Here is a 16,461-nt window from a genome sequence, read left to right as displayed (position 1 = left end):
AGTCGAGTCCTAGAGCACCTTTTAAGGTCAAATCAGGCAGACACACCTAGCCTGGCTTTGTACTATTCAAAATAAACCCACTTATTATCAGCCAGCTATTGTTGTTGTGAGGCAATAACAAAGTTTTCATGCTAACTCAGCATGCAAGCCTCTCTCTAACCTGAGAGCAAACTGGAGCTATAAAATCAAAATTCAAAGATCCAACATTAATGTTAAGTCACCGTGTCTTGAACACACTCAAGCACTCTGCTTTAAGTTTAGCTGGTTACAATTAGCCTAAACAGGGGTCTAAACCAGTGAGATAATTCAAACTCTGAAGTATAGAATATTAAAAATATCCAAAGGCCTTTATGCAAATTATCCAACCATGACAGTACACCTATTAGACCAGTTTAGTGCTCACTAGAGACACATTTTGTTCATTCTGAAGGGAGAGCTAATTGAATAAATAAAATGACGTGCTTTATTTCCTTTACTACCAGGATGAACTTCTGAGAAGAGGTATGGGGTCTTCAGGGATCTAATGGAAGAATGTGTCAACTTTAATTCACCTGATTCTAAAGACAAATGTTTTGGAGTACAGGGGAGACACTTAACCCCCTTTTGTGCTCAATTAACTCATTTCAACAGTTTCTTTTCTCCACTATGCAGTATCTATGGCAACCTGATCTGTGGGATAATATTTCTGGTTTATGAATTGGACTAAATTTTTTTATACTGTGAACAGGACAATGGCAATCACTGGTGACTGGACTAACCTTATTTGAGATGAAAATGCAAAAAAGGCAATCGCATTCAAGAGTTTGCATTTCCAATTTGCAATCTAGACAGCACTTGATTTTGAGTATTGACATTTTTTTCTCTATTAATACCTTGCTTAGAAATGACGGCAAAAATAAAAGGTCTTTTAACTCTTCAGCATTCTAAGTTTCTATTTATTTCTCCTTTTCCTTTACAGAAGTGGACTAGTGCAGCCTGCAGGTCAGTTTGTCGAAACCTGCAGATAAACTCAGGCTAAGAAAAACAACCCAAACTAGAGAAAAAAGAAAATAACTTATGAAGTTAAATATGACAAATTGCCAACTAAATATAACAAAAGACAAAAACAACTTCATTTCAGGGCGGCCCCTGAAGTACAGCCACTGTTTGACACCATTGTCTGACCCTTACAAGAAGCTAAACTCGTCTCTATGTATCCTCAAGTTCACTCCAGGAAATATTTCATAACTGTGTTTCATCTGTTATCCAAAAGAAAACTGTAAATAGGTAAACAGTGTTTAACAAAAAGCATATTAATGAACATAATCTCAGACTGTTTAAAATCAACACATCACCCAACACTTTCCCAAATGTGCCCCTCCTTTGTACTGCAGTTGGCACATTACTTCGGGATCTTGATTATAAAAGCAGCCTGGTTTGGCCGCTACTGGATCCAAACCCGAGGAAAGCCAAATACAGTTTGAAGGAGAGGTGAGAAACAGATTAATTAAGTACACATCTTAAAATGTGATATGTTTCATTATTTTAGAATCATACATGCAGGTTTATTCTGCTCTGGTTGGAAGTTCTTGCCCACAGAGGCTTGAGTTTTCTGCTTCAGGTAGAGTTTCCCAAAAATGTTGTGTCAAATTTTAAAAAATAACAAAAAAAAAAGTGCTCCATTAACACACTTAAAAAAAATTATTAGTGTTAAAAATATCATTAGAATAACACCCACAAAATCTTTCACCTGGTTATTTGTGTCCCAATTGATGTAGCTCTGCACCCCACTTATGGGGCCCGGCTCATGGTTTTAGAACCACGTGCTAAGAGTAATATGAGACTTTAGCAGCTGGAGGGTTCGAATCAGGAGGTTCCTATAGCATAACAGTATAAATTTCTTCCAGCTTGAGCTGAAGTTCTGATGGCACCAAAAAAAACCAGGCACCGTGGTTTTCAAACTCCCAACTCATACAAGTTCTTGTCTTTTGGACTTGTGCACAGTAAACTCAAAGACTGTCTGTCTCTAGAAATTATGTCAGACTCTAACAGAAAGTTGTGTATCCTCTTAATAGCATTTTCTGTGACCCCAATACTGCCCCCCCCCCCCCCCCACACACACACACACACACACACACTCACACACACTAGTTCTAGAAACACATGGCACTAAAGAGATCAAGGAAACCTTTGCAGATATCAGATCTCTTCAGTGAGGTCTTATATTCAGAGGTTGCAGAAAAAGAATATTCAAAAAGCATCAACGTTATACAAAAAAGAAAAAAAAATCAAAGCTCCACTAATTATATATGCATAATAACTGAAATGGAGACAGAATATAATTATTATTCCATTATTGTTCCACCATCCTGCAGAGTAACAGTTCTCTTTTCACCTGCTGTGAATGACTATTTAATTCGAATTACATTTTAAGATGTTTAAATCGATTTCTTATTCAGATGAAAATCTTCCTTTAGTAGAGCTTACCTGTTATGTTTTGTAGGTAGAAGCCCTGAAGGCACTGTAGGTGAAGATAAATCTCAGAAGTCCTAGTTTCTGAGTACCACCCTCAGAATGATTGAAGGGCACTTGGAACTACAGCTGCACCAAGATCAGCTTCATAACCTACAAATATAAGTGAAATAAAAACAGAAGAAATCATTGTGTTGAAGCATATGTTTTAGCACCTGTCAATGAGGCACCATTTAGAAAGAAGAAAGATAAATAAAACCACAGAGCCTGTAGGGAAATCCATTACATTAGAATACAAGCAAACTAGTTGCATTATTGTTCATCAGTCGTAAAGAAGACCCATCAAGATGTAGTGATAGATCTAGAACAAGGTAAAATAAATAAATAAATGTGTCTATTTCACCCAGAGAAGTGTCTTACCTTTCTCATCCCGAGCTACAAAAAAGTCTAAATCAAGTTATCCATGTGTTCCTGTGCTGTTGAATTCTAAACTATGACTTTGAGAGAAGTGTAAACACCTACAGAGGAGTTTGTGCTTAAAAAACAAAACAAAACAGGTAGCCTATCTTGTTTAACAGGTTTTTACTAGACTAGAGTTAACTCTGTGTAGTTTGTGGTGAATAGCTACAGGCTAAACAGCGAATAATAACTTTCTTACTTAAGTGGGCTGTGTCTAAAGGCTTAGGGCTAATACAGGAAAATCAGCTTCACGGTGCAGCAATTGTACAAAAAGTGGGTCAAACAAAGATCACACTTCCAAAATAGTAACACACTTTACTCACATATGGCAAAACATTTGATTGGGTAGGAGTCTGAAAAACAGGATAGTTTGAGAACATACTCTATCACTGTAATATTTATAGTACCATGATTTGAAATTGGTGAAATGATCTCCCTGTGCTGCATTCCTACTGTCAGATAGAGCCTGTAAAATGGGTTTCATTTGACCACAAGATCCAAAATCAACTGAATCCAAAAAGTACTCTAAAAAAATAAAGATTTTGATTAAAAAAAAAAATCAAAGGATGTTTCTATTGAACTGGGTAGCACTGAGCTCCATATGTAGGCCATAATGAAAGAGGTAGAGCTGGGCGATATGAGATTTTTTCATATCACGATATGTTTTTTTCATTTCAGGCGATAACGATATCTATCACGATATAAGCCAAATAACTATATTTGTAAGATTTAAATGTGCCGTTGCTCACAAGTAAAATGTGAAATAATCAGCAGCTTGTTTTTATTTAAATATTTATTTCCCATAATAAGTTCAACAGGGTAGATGTACTTAAGGAACATGAGACTTTTTCAGATAAATAAAGGCAAATATTGCAAACTACACAAAAGGCAGCCACTAAAGCGTTTAAGTTTCAAAATAGAACAAACGAAACAGACTAAATTGTCAATTCCACTTAGAAACAAAATATTAATTCTAAAAATAAATCTTAGTTTGTTTTACAGAAGAACAGACAAAACTGACTAACTTTTGTCAATATCAAATAAACTGAGAACTAAAAGGAAATTCTCAATCTCTCCTTGTTGTATAGCTGAGCTTTTCAAACAGTTTTAACAGTTACTTTAGTCTGACAAAAGCCGAATGACGAATTAGCGCTTCCAGTCAGAGACTGAGGCTACGTCCACACGTACACGGGTATTTTTGAAAACGGAGATTTTCCGTTTTCGTTTTAAAAAATAATCCCGTCCACACACAAAGGGAGAAATGAAGGAAAACGCTGCTATGAACATGCCAAAGCAGCAGGTGGCGCTAGATTCCTAACCGTGCAGAAATATTGGCCAATCAGAAGTCTAGAAGCCTCGGTGGGAAAACGTAAACAAAGCTGGGGCATAGAAGCAGAACCGAGTCGTATGTGTGGAGGGACAGTAACTGTGTGTATATGTAAGCATTTAAACACTGCAGAGAGTAGAATTAACAGTATTGTAGAAGTTAATTTCACCGAAACAATAACGTGGCGCAGTGTGACGCATGCACCGGTTTATTGTATTTCCAGACTTGCTTTCGGCACAATTTACAGTGCACGCTACTCTGTTTTTTGTCAGACTTGAAATAGCCGAAATACCTTCACACTACGGACCTTCTTTGGCTCTTCCGTTCGACAATCTCTCCGGCATTGGAACCATCATCTGTTTTCTCTTCGGTCACGCTCGGTTGATTTTTCTAGTCGGCACACTCATTTCCTCCATTACGCGCTGGCTCCATTACCCGCTGGCTGCTTCCCAAACAAACACACGTGCGGCTTGGCACTTGTGCTGTACGTAACAAGTCACGCGACGTGACGCTGCGGCTGTGATTGGTTCGGCTCTGCGCTACTTAATTTGGATTGGCTGACCTTTTTTTTTTTTTTTTTTTTTGAGGACAAGAGCGGCGAGGTCTATCGCGATAGCTTAATTTCTCTATCGAGTAAAAGTTATATCGCGATACATATCGTTATCGTTCTATCGCCCAGCTCTAGAAAGAGGGATGGAGTATAAATGAAAAGCAGGTTAGCGCAGAATTCATGTTAAAAAGGGCAAATGTCTTAAAAGGAGGAGGTATGTTACTTATAACTACACATAAACTACCATTTATTAATCAGTTAAAGGCACATCAAGTGTGGGAAAAACAACAACTGGCTTCTTTAATAGTGCCTTCATTTAAAACTTGCTGAACTGGAGCGCTTTCCTCTCTTCTGTCAGAGACGAGAGGAATTGTTTTGATAATACATCAAAAAACTAAAAACCTGTTTCTCAAAAAACTTAACCAAACTTTTCATTCTTGACCAAGGTTCTAAAGTTCCTTCACCAAACACACTTTTTAACCACATTTTTAACACTTTTATCATTTAAAGTTATGCACTTAAATAATTATTGAATGGTTCTACAGTTTCAATGTTAATGCCATGCTTTTAAAAATATTTTAAATTGAGAGCCTACCGATTCAAATTCCCAGCCACGGCTGGCCTCAGCTGCTGTGTCAGGTGTCTCTGTGCACAAAGAAATGCCCACGTGATCTCTGTGCCCCTCATTATAGTGGGTGCCTGCCTGACACCTACTCCTCGTCCCCTACCTGTGTGACTTTGCCTTCTTCCACCCTTAGCTGGGTAATTACCTTGCCCAAATGCCATTAATTGTGGCCCCTAATAAAAAGCGATACTTGATCAAAAAAGGTCAACCTGTATTTATTTTAGCATTGACTAATGAAATTGATCTTTTTTCATTATTTTTCCATTAGGTTTACCCAAAACTCACGAGGATGCAACCTATGTATGCATGACGTATGTTCAAACCTTCGGTTGTACAGTTCTCTAAGGACCTGTTTACAGAAAACAGGGGCACAATCGAGATATCCGTTATCAGTGCTGACTGACAGCAGGGCTATTCAACTTCTATAGCAACAGGTAGGAAAACTACTGAGGGTCCATACAATAATGTATACAGTATAACTTTAATAGCTATTTTACTAGGTGGCATCAAGTAGTCACGCGCATTCCTTTTCCTTTGTAGTATCGTTTTAAGTGATTCTAGACAGCAGCCAATCCATATAAAAAAGTAGGACAGTCTTCATTATGATGCACAAAAAGCTATATGTAAAAGGAAAAAAAACAGGACAAGAATAAGTTGCTGGCAGGCACAACAAATGTAGCTGGTTGGATACTGTATAACTGTATACATCAGACTAACGTTAAGCTTACATTAATTCGGGGCCTGTTCATAATAAGAAAAACGCATCTAATTATATACATTAAGTCTTTAAACCAGGTCTATAAGTGTAAAATGCTCACAGTAAGACAACACAGTTATCAAAGTAATTATAAACTGTCATGTCCATGGCAGAATCACAACCTATTCCAAGCAGTCACAAGTGGCTTGCAGCAGGTTCATATCCATATTTGTTTAAGGTGAAGTCACTAAAACAGTATCCAGACTAGCAGGTCTGTTTGCACTATCACAACAATAGAAAAATAGATGACAGTCTTTGTAGTGTCACTAATACAGCATTACATGCTTTAGTAACATTGTAGACTAACCATACATACAAAAAAATGGGTAATTTAAAGTTGTTTCAGCCAATGAGAAAAGCTGGGCTGCCATTTCTTTGCTTGCAGCATTATGCAACCACCCCTGCATCCAATTTCATGAAACTGGAGGGGTGGGGGGGGGGGGGGGGGGAGGGGGGGGGGGATAAAGGGGAGAGGGGACATGAGCAAATGAGAACCCAATGAATTTTGGGGCAGTTCTTTAGAGGTGGAGTGAATAGGGCATAGGTGGGTTCAATTTGACGGAAGACGTGTCCCTCTAACTCGGCAGGGAACAGCATGCTCTCGTTGGGGATTGAAAGCATTTTCATAATGGAAAGGGACGCTTTGTGCAGTGGGGTGCAGTGGACTTTTTAGCTTTACAGGCCAACACTGTAAAGCCAAAAGTCAAAAGTCCACTGCACCCTCACTGGAAATGCTGTTTGTAGCAAAGATAGAGTGCATTTGACCAATTCAATGTGAAAGATGCACTCATCAATACATTGCTTTTACACAGATGTTTGCCTTCTTCGCTTGCAACCTATTTGATGGAAAATAGGTAACAAGAACACAGCGCTAACCTCAGTAAGAACATCCTGTGAATGTGTCTGTTATGATGGGCGTCCTATCCGACCAAGATTCTGTGTGGCACACAGAGGTGTGGCACACAGAGGTGTGGCACACAGAGGTGTGGCACACAGAGGTGTGGCAAGAGCAGACGTTTTGCTTTTAGTTGATAAGTAACATACCTGATTTGACTTTCTGTGTCCTGCACTTTAAGTTTCACAGTTTCCCTTCTGTCATTAACAGGCTTATCCAACACGCACTGCATAGATTTGATTGTTCATTATTTGTGTTTCCTCAGGCTGGAAAAGATGCATTTTCCAGGCGGAGGTCACATAAAAAGTCAAGAATTATTTCAGTTTTTTTCAGGTATGGATGAGGTATTTACTAGATTAATGATGTTATAGACTCAAGATTAAATGAATGAATGATTAAATTAGTGATCTTTGCGCACAGCATAATGTCAAACCTGCGATTAGTGAGCCTCGGCATCTGATCTTTCACTCCAATGATCCTAGCTACAGTCACCATCAGTAACTAAGAGAACACTGTTCTGTGAATGCAGACTTAGTAAATAACAATATTTAGTTATAGAAGACCTAAAAGTACTAGGTTAGTGAAAAACAGTCATCCGGTCCAAAAGTGTTCTATAGCTGCATTAGTGAGAAAGACAACTCAGATTATTTAAAACCCTTAAACATGCTAGATCAACCTTTAACCTTGTTCCCTATTAATTATCTCGCATTAAGTTTCTTCTTATAGATTTATCACCTCGTGTGCAGCTTGGGACCTGAGACTTGCTTGTTTATAATTCCACTTAAAAGTAAAAGGCATGCCCTTGTATGAAAAACCTGTGAAAATAAAAAATAGTGATGGACATAGTTGTGGTCACCTGTGCTACTTTTCATATGCACACAGGGCTTTGGAACCACACCGGAATCGCCCCTGGACCGGAGATGCAAAGTCCTATTCATAGTCTCCAGGTGATCAGCAGAGGAACAAGTCAACCACTTCATCATAACATGTTTTATTTGGAGTACTCCAGTCAACATAAAGTGTTAACAAAGCACAAGTATTAGTAATTAGGCCTGTTCACTGCCAGTGACATACTTTTGTGTGGATTATGCATCGATAGCTGAACTTTTTTTTCTCCTGGGAGATTAAATGGGAGTTTACATCTCCTAGGAGATTACATAAACTACGACTTTGCTAAAACTCACAAAAAAGTTAATTTAATTATACTTCGTTTATTATTGCTTGGTGACACTGTCTTTATGACTTTTGGTCCCATCAATCAAAATAACCCATATCATCCAGCAGTCTTGCTTCTACATCAGGAATAGTGAGATTATGGAGCAAGCCTTTGACTTGCAGTCGTATTATAGTGAGGAAAAAACAGGGTGGTCTTACCTTGTGTAGCTGCAAGCCAGTCCTTATCTTCACTTCGCAGGCCGGTTGCATTGCGCCGCTCACTTCAACTCAGCACCGCTGCGAAGTGAAGAGAAGGGTCGCTCAAACAGATGTGAAAATTCAGGCAGACATGGGATGGCACTGACACGAGATTATATCTCTTATCCACCAGACCAAAAAAAGAGGCCCGAACCTGGACTGACGCAATCTAGGTGAAACTCTCTTAACCCCGAAATAACTTTCATGGGTCAACGAGGATACCGGTCTGTTTTTGGACAGTTATATTTCTGTCCGTGTCTGAGCTTTGTGTGTGGGAGAACATAGATCTTTACCAATAAAAGAAAAATCCGGTTAAAATGTAATCCGAACATTTCGTTTACTCATCTGAGGAATAAGTAAGTTGAAACGTGTTTGCAGTTAAAGAAAAAGCTGCTCGTACCTTTGATTTCCCCCTGCCGTCGACTTGCTTCTGTCCCGCTTTGAACTAGTTTGTTTTGACGCGTAATTTGGGGTTTTCTCGCTCAGAGCTTCTGCGCCCATGAAAGACGTGCGCGTCACCATTGAGGGACTTCTCGGCACAGAGAGACTGCTGCGGGACGTTTTTCTCCGGGGATGATCGTGCCATAACTTTGCCTCTATGCGCGGGACCCTCTAAGTTGCATCTCACATCTCAGCCTCAGCATCGCTCTCTGTGCCGAGGAGCTGCAGAGGGCAAAGCCTTCGCGGAGGAGAACCACGTGACTGTAGCACCAATGAGCCCCAATCTGAAAGCTCGGAGACTAGGAAGGAAAAAAAAATTCCCTCTGCGGTCAGAACCTTAGAGCGAGGCAGACTTTACTCACATTACACGGTCTAGTATGTGAATAGGAGACCATGTGCTATAGAAAGCAGGATAGGCGGGAACTATATCTAAAAATAGGCCATCTGCAAGCAATATTACAAAATCAGTGCAAGTTCTTACAGAGAGGAGAGCACCCAGATGATACCTGTTCCCACCTGCACCTACTCTCAAAACGACTGGGGCTTTATAGCAGCTCCGTTTAATGATTGCAAACACTGAAACCAGTTTGTTCTCACCTCTGCAGCAAATATCATCCAGCTTCCAAGAAAATGGCTCAACCATGTAAGACTGAGCAAAGGAGAAAACAATGAATACTTAACACACATTAGGCAATCTCAAAGTCAAGTTAAAGTTTATTAGGGGTTGTTACTCTGTGTACGACAGCCTTGAAATCAAAAAGACACAGGAACAGAGAGCGTTGATATAACAAAGCACGGAGCTGGTTTTGGAAACGATATCAAAGTAACAGTATTACTTTCAGATCAGCATTTACCATTCAATTTAAAGAACAAGCATCTTCTTATTGAAATATGGAGTCTGAATATACAGAAGCAGCAAATCAGTTTTTGGATTGCGTGAATAAACTTAATGTGCATACACTTCTTTACAAAAAGAGAGAAAAAAAATCCTCAGCGAGTCGGTTGTCTTCAAGATGCAATCTTATGAACTGCTACTGTGATGGTCCCGTGACTCCTCACCAGAATGTTCCTAAAGAACAAATAAAGATAAAAAAAAAATGTAGAAACTCTGAGCTGATAAACAAAAACTGTACTGACAAACAGGGATTAGTCAAAGGTGACAAAGTTCAGGAAATGCTCTGTTTTTCTCTATGACATGTTTTCACCTTTGACTGATAAATCTTTTTCAACCTGTCAGTCGTACACTGCTAATCTGATGATCAGTATGAGCAATCAATCAATGATTATTACTCAAAAAAATTTTTTTGTCATCATCATTACCACAAATTTCAGTAAACGAGGTAAACTAGCACAGAAAGAAAGCACCACTTCCTAGATTTCATCACAAAACCACAAATTTGTTCTTATCAAGTGGTTACAAATGATCAAACTCTAGAAATAATCAGAACAAAATAAATAACCACCTTTAAAAAGGAAACAGTTAAAAAACAATAACAACAAAAAACAGGCTCATCCATTGTCTCTATCCTATCACTTTAAAGTCTTAATTTTATTTTTAATAACTTCTCCTTTATGGTCACAAGTATTTTGAGAGCTGATGTTAATGGTACACCAGAAGGGGGCAGCAGAGCTGCAAAAATAAAGTCTTTTTGTCAAGCCTGTGATCAGTTAGAGAAATTAATCATTTGATTTTGGCCTGTTTTCAGATGTTTTTTGGAGGTACTGAAGATATGTTTAGCCTACTTTAGAGTTCAGAAATGTAGAATTATTGTAGAGACACTAACACTGCCCTCGATGTAATAAAGGCCTGAGTGTGTCATAAACTTAGGAGTAGATTTCTAGGAGACTTTCCCCCACTTGAGCTGTGAAAGTAAGACAAAGAGAAGTTAATGTTGAGTGGAAATTCCCCAGGTGAGACCTGGGTGGCGGTCTCAGTGTTTGTAATATGTTAACTCTGTGTTCTCTGTTGTGTAGAGGAATTTGGTGTAGCTTAGGTGAGGAGATTACTTTTATGACCGGCAGGAAGTCACGTACACAAATACACACACACACACACACAGTGCTTTGACTGTTATGACGCACCCACACCTACATGCACAGTCACTCACGTGCACTCACATAGACACACAGGTACGCGGGCACACAGGCACTCACATGCTCGTGCATACACACACAGACACAGAGTTTGCAGCACACCATGGTGGTTTTATGATGGAGTCGCTTCTACAAAACTGTGTTTCACAGACAAAGGAGTGAAGATCTGCAGAGGGACACCGGCCTTGCACGTCCTCCCTTCTAGAAGATGCATGCTTAACTGAAGATGAATGAAGATGAATAAAGGTTTTGTGAAAATGACTACTGAGTTCCGGTGCCGTCTCTGGATGCCCGAGGAATAAAAAGAACTGGGGTGAAACTGATTTCGTAACAGTACTCATCTCCCTGCATATTAATCAGTGCAATGCTTGAATTCACTGAGATGGAGAAAAAAAGGAGAGATGAAAGTCAGTCAAACAAAAACCAAAAAGACAAAAGTCGTGTCAGTGCTCACCCCGACTCGGACTCCAGGCATACGGTTGGAGTGTCTGTTGGGTCTTTTGTGAGAGCTGCAGCTTGTTTGGCCAAAACGGACACAACACCGCCATGTTCATCAGACAGGGACCCGCGGCCTGGAAATAAAAGACTTTTTTTTAGAAGAAAAAAAAAACACTCAAACCAGTGTTGATTAATTTCTCTTTAAGGTCATCGTGCATCTAACAAACTCATGTTGTCTAGCTTCTAGCTGAGGAGCCAAACCAACATTTTTTGATTTTAACACATTTCTTTGTTGATAAGGAAAACCAGGCTACACCTGAAGGAACAAATCCACGGTTTTGGACAAGCACACTAACTTCACTGCGTTTCCAGGCCTACTCTTAGCAACAATCCAGAAAGTTTCTGCACCTGGTCAAGAAAACCCTGGAAAACACAATTTGCTGTTTCTGCACTTCAGTTTTTGTAAGATGAACAAAAATGAACATTTTACAGCATTATGTGGATAATTAGTTGGATTTGTCTGTAGATTTTGTTACGTTAGGACAGACAGTCTGTATGTAAGTTGAGTGGCTGCTACTTTACTACGCAGACATGAGAGTGCTGTGAATCTACTGAACTAAAATGTAGGAAGAAGTCAAATCAATACAGAAAGCTGTCAGAGAGTCAGACAGCAAAATTGTTTGGCCAGTAAGATTTTATTCATAATATTTTAATGAACTTCTTTTGAAGCATATACTTCAAATACACACAACTATCACACAGTGGACATTCCATCGCAGTGAAAAGTGAGCCTGTGAGTAGAGAGTCTACTTGTATTTCAATGATATGAAAGTCTGTTGGTCAAATGTAATAAAATCCGCAAATGCTGATAAAGCAGCACATAATCTGGTGTAAGTGATAACCCTTCCAGCTGAGTTATACCACTATCAATATGCTAATTATGTTTTTGAATGAAAGATACACGACACACAATTTGTTATTAAAGAGCAGCAATTTTTTGTATCAGAGAAAATCTAGTAAAACGTTTACATTTACAGTGGTCCCTCGCTATAACGCGGTTCACCTTTTGCAGCTTTGCTGTTTCGCAGATTTTTTTTGTGCAATTTTGCATGGTTTTTATTTTATTTATTTATTTTTACAGCGCGTTGTGTTCTGCGTCCTGATTGGCTGTAGACCATTGTCAATCAATCGTTCAGCTTGTCAAATTTACATAAATCTTCAATCGCTAGCAGTGTGACTCTGAAGTGCTGTACTGTATGTTTGTATGTTTTCTCCCCAACAAACACAACAATGTCAACGAAACGTTTTGCACCGTCAAGGGCGACCGCGGGTGCCTTTGGTTTCATTCTATAATACTGGAGATTATTTTTATAATTATTATAGATGAAGTTGGCTACTTCGCGGATTTAACCTATCGCGTGTTATTTTTAGAACGTAACCCCCATGATAAACGAGGGACCACTGTACATTTGAAAAATACCATCTGTAACATTTATACCCATGTTTGGATGATTTTTACAGGAACTACATCAAAGTTAATCAAGGGATCACTAAAACATTTATTAATCCTTGATAGAGCAAGCATAGGAGCAGGCTGCTGACTCTCAGTCATGTAAAAAAAGAATGTTTTCACGGGACTCGGTGGAGCACACTGCAGCCATCTTGTTCATGATGTTTAACATTTAACACATTTACCATGAGACATCCACTCATGGGAAGATTGTGGCATTGTGTGTTAACACACACCTGAATCCTGCAGACCACCAAATTCCCAAAATTTCAGCTTTCATAATCATCTGCAGCTCAACGTGGCAAAGACTAAGGAACTGATCGTGGACTTCAGGAAGACCAGGAAACACTTGACCCCTGTTTCAATCCAGGGGGTCAGTGTTGACATTGTGGAGGACTATAAATACCTTGGAGTACACATTGACAATAAACTGGACTGGGCTAAAAACACCACAGCACTTTACAGGAAGGGCCAGAGTCGTCTCTATTTTTTGAGGCGACTGAGGTCCTTCAACATCTGCCAGAAAATGCTGAGGATTTTCTATGAGTCTGTGGTGGCCAGTGCGATCCTCTATGCTGTTGCATGCTGGGGGAGCAGGCTGAGGGTCGCAGATGCCAACAGACTTAATAAACTGATCCGTAAGGCCAGCAATGTTGTGGGGATGGAGCTGGACTCCCTCAAGGTGGTGTCGGAGAGGCGGATGCTGTCCAAGATAAAGACAATGTTGGATAACACCTCCCACCCACTCCATGACATGTTGGTCAGTCACAGGAGCTCGTTCAGTGAGAGACTGAGATTACCGAAAAGCACCACTGAACGACACAGGAAATCATTCCTGCCTGTGGCCATCTCCCTGTACAACGCATCCACTTAACACACTGTTTGCTGCTACAACTACACGTTTCTTTTCCAAATATTTATTTATAAGTGACTTATGTATGTATGTATGTATATATATGTATATATTGTACTATTCTTAGTTAGCATATTGTCTGTCTTGTCTTAATGTTGGTTTAAAATGGAGCACTGTAACAAAAAATAATTTCCCCCAGGGATCAATAAAGTATTCTGATTCTGATTCTGATTCTTATATGCAGAATGAAAATTAATTCTCCATCAACATAGTTAAAGTTTTTTAATTATTGTATTTTATTATTGTATTAGAATAATGTATTAGTAGTGGATGGTTTAAAAACAACTTAGAACTTATTATTCTAAAACTAATGATTACATTTGACTACAAATACAGTATGTACAATGCTAATACTCAGATCAGTATACAATATAGTTTTACTACAATTTTAAGTTGAGAAGCTTCTATTCTTTTTGAATATTTTTTCCCTTCATAATGATGTAAGTGCGTCTTTCTGTTTCATGCAGTGACAAACGTCACTAACCCATTATGATCAATGCTTTAGGTAGAAATTTTAGTATGGCCGTTGAGCTTCAACAATTAACAGATTGCAGGTAAAAAAAAAATCCCCACATTTCCAAAGAAATGCCCACAACCTTTTTATTATGAAGGAGCTTAACGTGGATTTTTTTTAATTAATACTTGTGTTTTTACTTTGTTTATTTGAATTATTCTTTTGCTCTTGAATCTGTTTTATATTGTCTTATGTATTACTTTAAATGCTTATTTGTAGACCAGTATTGATCAATAAGAACTTAATGTTTTCGTGAAAACAACACCACTCGGTACTCTCTCTCCCATCCAAAGCGTAATGACTTATGGCTAAATAACCCATAACTTTGAGCATCTGAGCAGTGACACCAGTGCACTTTGACAAGTAAAAGGCCAGTTAACGTGAACTAGTTTGGGGTTTCCTCACTTACAGCCCAGGTTGTGTCCTTGTTGATCCGTGCAGAGCACACCAACCACTGCTGGATTCTTCATGCTGCCACAAACAAACACACAGAAGGAGCGAAAGTCGCTTTAAAGGTCACAAAAACGTAAAACATATACTCAGTGCTAGAGTGGTTTTAACTTACGTATCATCGAGATGCTGTTCGAGGGTCGACTCCATTCTTATCAATCGGGAATAACTTAAATCGAAGTTTGCTCAATGAAGCTGTATTTTTGTTGTTGTCTGCTACCTCAACGTTTCCGGGTAGAGTCAGCTGACTGTCACATGAACTAAGGGTCCATATGAGGACCAAAATATGCCAAGCGCGGAAATATACAATAGTATTGTAGGACCAAGTGAGTCATGCGCATTGAAATAAAGCGTTTCGTTTTCGATTTAATGATGAATGATGCATCAAAATACATTCCCTCATTCATTCATTTATTGGACATTCAGGCATTAATAAAGTCAATAATTATTTGATAATTCAATCGAAAATAAAAGGACTGATCATAAATAAATATTTCTAAATGAACTATAAATCCATTAATTTAATAAATATTTAAAATAAAATGGCATTAAACTAACAAATAAAAACTTAATAAAAAAACGTTTTTTAATGCCAAATTTAAAAACTATTTTTTCAAAACCCTTTTGAAAAAAATGCAATTTTTAAAAGAGACATCACTAAATGGATTTAAAAAATCAATTACAAATACAAATGTATTTCTGACATTTAAAATGATGATTCACACTCCCCAGTTTAAAATCTATTGCCTGCTTGCATTCGCCTTTTCTGTTTTCTATGGGGTTAACTTCCATATTATCTAATTCATAATATATTGGCCGTTCTTACGTTCATATAAAGCACAGAGTTTGTGACTAGATAGATCGATATTTGCTAATACACTTTTGTAACTTCCATATTTACACCCTAGAGAATTAATTGTGCAGGAAAATCCCCGTAGATCAGCAGTTTCTGAAAAACTCAGAACAGCTCACCTTTGTTCTCCATTCTGATACTCAGTTTGAATTTCAAAATGTCATCTCGACTATCTCAATGCCTAAATAAAGAGTCATCAAACTTGCATATTTAATGAAGTGGCCAGTGAGTATATGTCACAGTTTTGTGTGCAATGAAGCCAGAATGCAGGACACAACACAGAGGAGTCAATAGAAAGCTGATAATAAGTCCAAAAGCACAAAGTACAAAGAATACAAGGAGACCTGAAGACAACAAAAGCACATGCACAGGGAACAAAACACCAACATGACAAAGATGAAAGTAATCAAGACAATTCAACAGACAGAAAATACGATTCAAAAACAGGAAATCAGAGAGAAATAAATCACACTAAAGCAGGAAACAATCCAAAAGCTACAAATAAACACAGAGACAGGAAAGCTCATATTAAAAATGAAGGGAACACTGGAGAAGGGAACACTGGAGGACACAGAAAGATAAGATGAAGGGAATAACAGAGGCAAGCACAGAAGGAAGTTAACGCATGAGAAATAACTCAAACTAGGAACTGAAGCTAAATAAAGATCATGGATCCAAAACAAGCAGTAGGTTTGTTACCCATCTGAAAAGGCATCCAAAACACCATGAAAACTAAACAGTAGCCAGAACTAAAAAAATTAAAAAAAACAA

At 38.5% G+C, this 16,461-nt stretch overlaps 2 protein-coding genes across 4 annotated transcripts in view; both read right to left on the bottom strand.

Moving 5' to 3' along the window:
• The window catches only part of slc16a4 (solute carrier family 16 member 4), a 35,295-nt gene extending 25,905 nt beyond the window's left edge, over positions 1-9,390 (bottom strand). Inside the window, exons 1-4 of one of the 3 annotated variants that reach the window (XM_080898801.1) lie at positions 8,878-9,390; positions 8,439-8,516; positions 5,383-5,432; positions 2,467-2,604 (exon numbers count right to left, since the gene is read on the bottom strand). The gene's annotated coding sequence lies outside the window, so the exon portion shown is untranslated. Of the gene's footprint in view, positions 1-2,466; positions 2,605-2,871; positions 3,006-5,382; positions 5,433-8,438; positions 8,517-8,877 lie in introns of those variants that run through there. The other 2 variants (XM_080898799.1, XM_080898800.1) reach the window with 2 other exon arrangements.
• Positions 9,391-9,614: 224 nt separating this feature from the next.
• Positions 9,615-15,110, bottom strand: lamtor5 (late endosomal/lysosomal adaptor, MAPK and MTOR activator 5). Its single transcript, XM_080900058.1, has 4 exons — positions 14,953-15,110; positions 14,797-14,858; positions 11,467-11,584; positions 9,615-9,987 (listed from the first exon to the last, which is right to left on the bottom strand). The coding sequence occupies exons 1-4, from the start codon at positions 14,985-14,987 to the stop codon at positions 9,927-9,929; spliced, it is 276 nt and encodes a 91-aa protein (XP_080756184.1). The 5' UTR covers positions 14,988-15,110; the 3' UTR covers positions 9,615-9,926.
• Between the last annotated feature and the right edge of the window lie 1,351 nt (positions 15,111-16,461).

This window comes from Rhamphochromis sp. 'chilingali' (assembly GCF_963969265.1).
Source record: "Rhamphochromis sp. 'chilingali' genome assembly, chromosome: 12".
Classification (NCBI taxonomy): Eukaryota; Metazoa; Chordata; class Actinopteri; order Cichliformes; family Cichlidae; genus Rhamphochromis; species Rhamphochromis sp. 'chilingali'.
This window is presented reverse-complemented; position numbering and strand designations above follow the sequence as displayed.

Bases quoted from the DNA above. Each gene is read 5' to 3' on its own strand.
- lamtor5 (XM_080900058.1), bottom strand. From the start codon at position 14,987: ATGGAGTCGACCCTCGAACAGCATCTCGATGATAC. The intron at 11,585-14,796 runs GTAAGTGAGGAA...TTTTATTTCCAG, and splicing joins ACAAGGACACAACCTGGGCT to GCCGCGGGTCCCTGTCTGAT. The intron at 9,988-11,466 runs GTGAGCACTGAC...TTTGTTCTTTAG, and splicing joins TGCCTGGAGTCCGAGTCGGG to GAACATTCTGGTGAGGAGTC.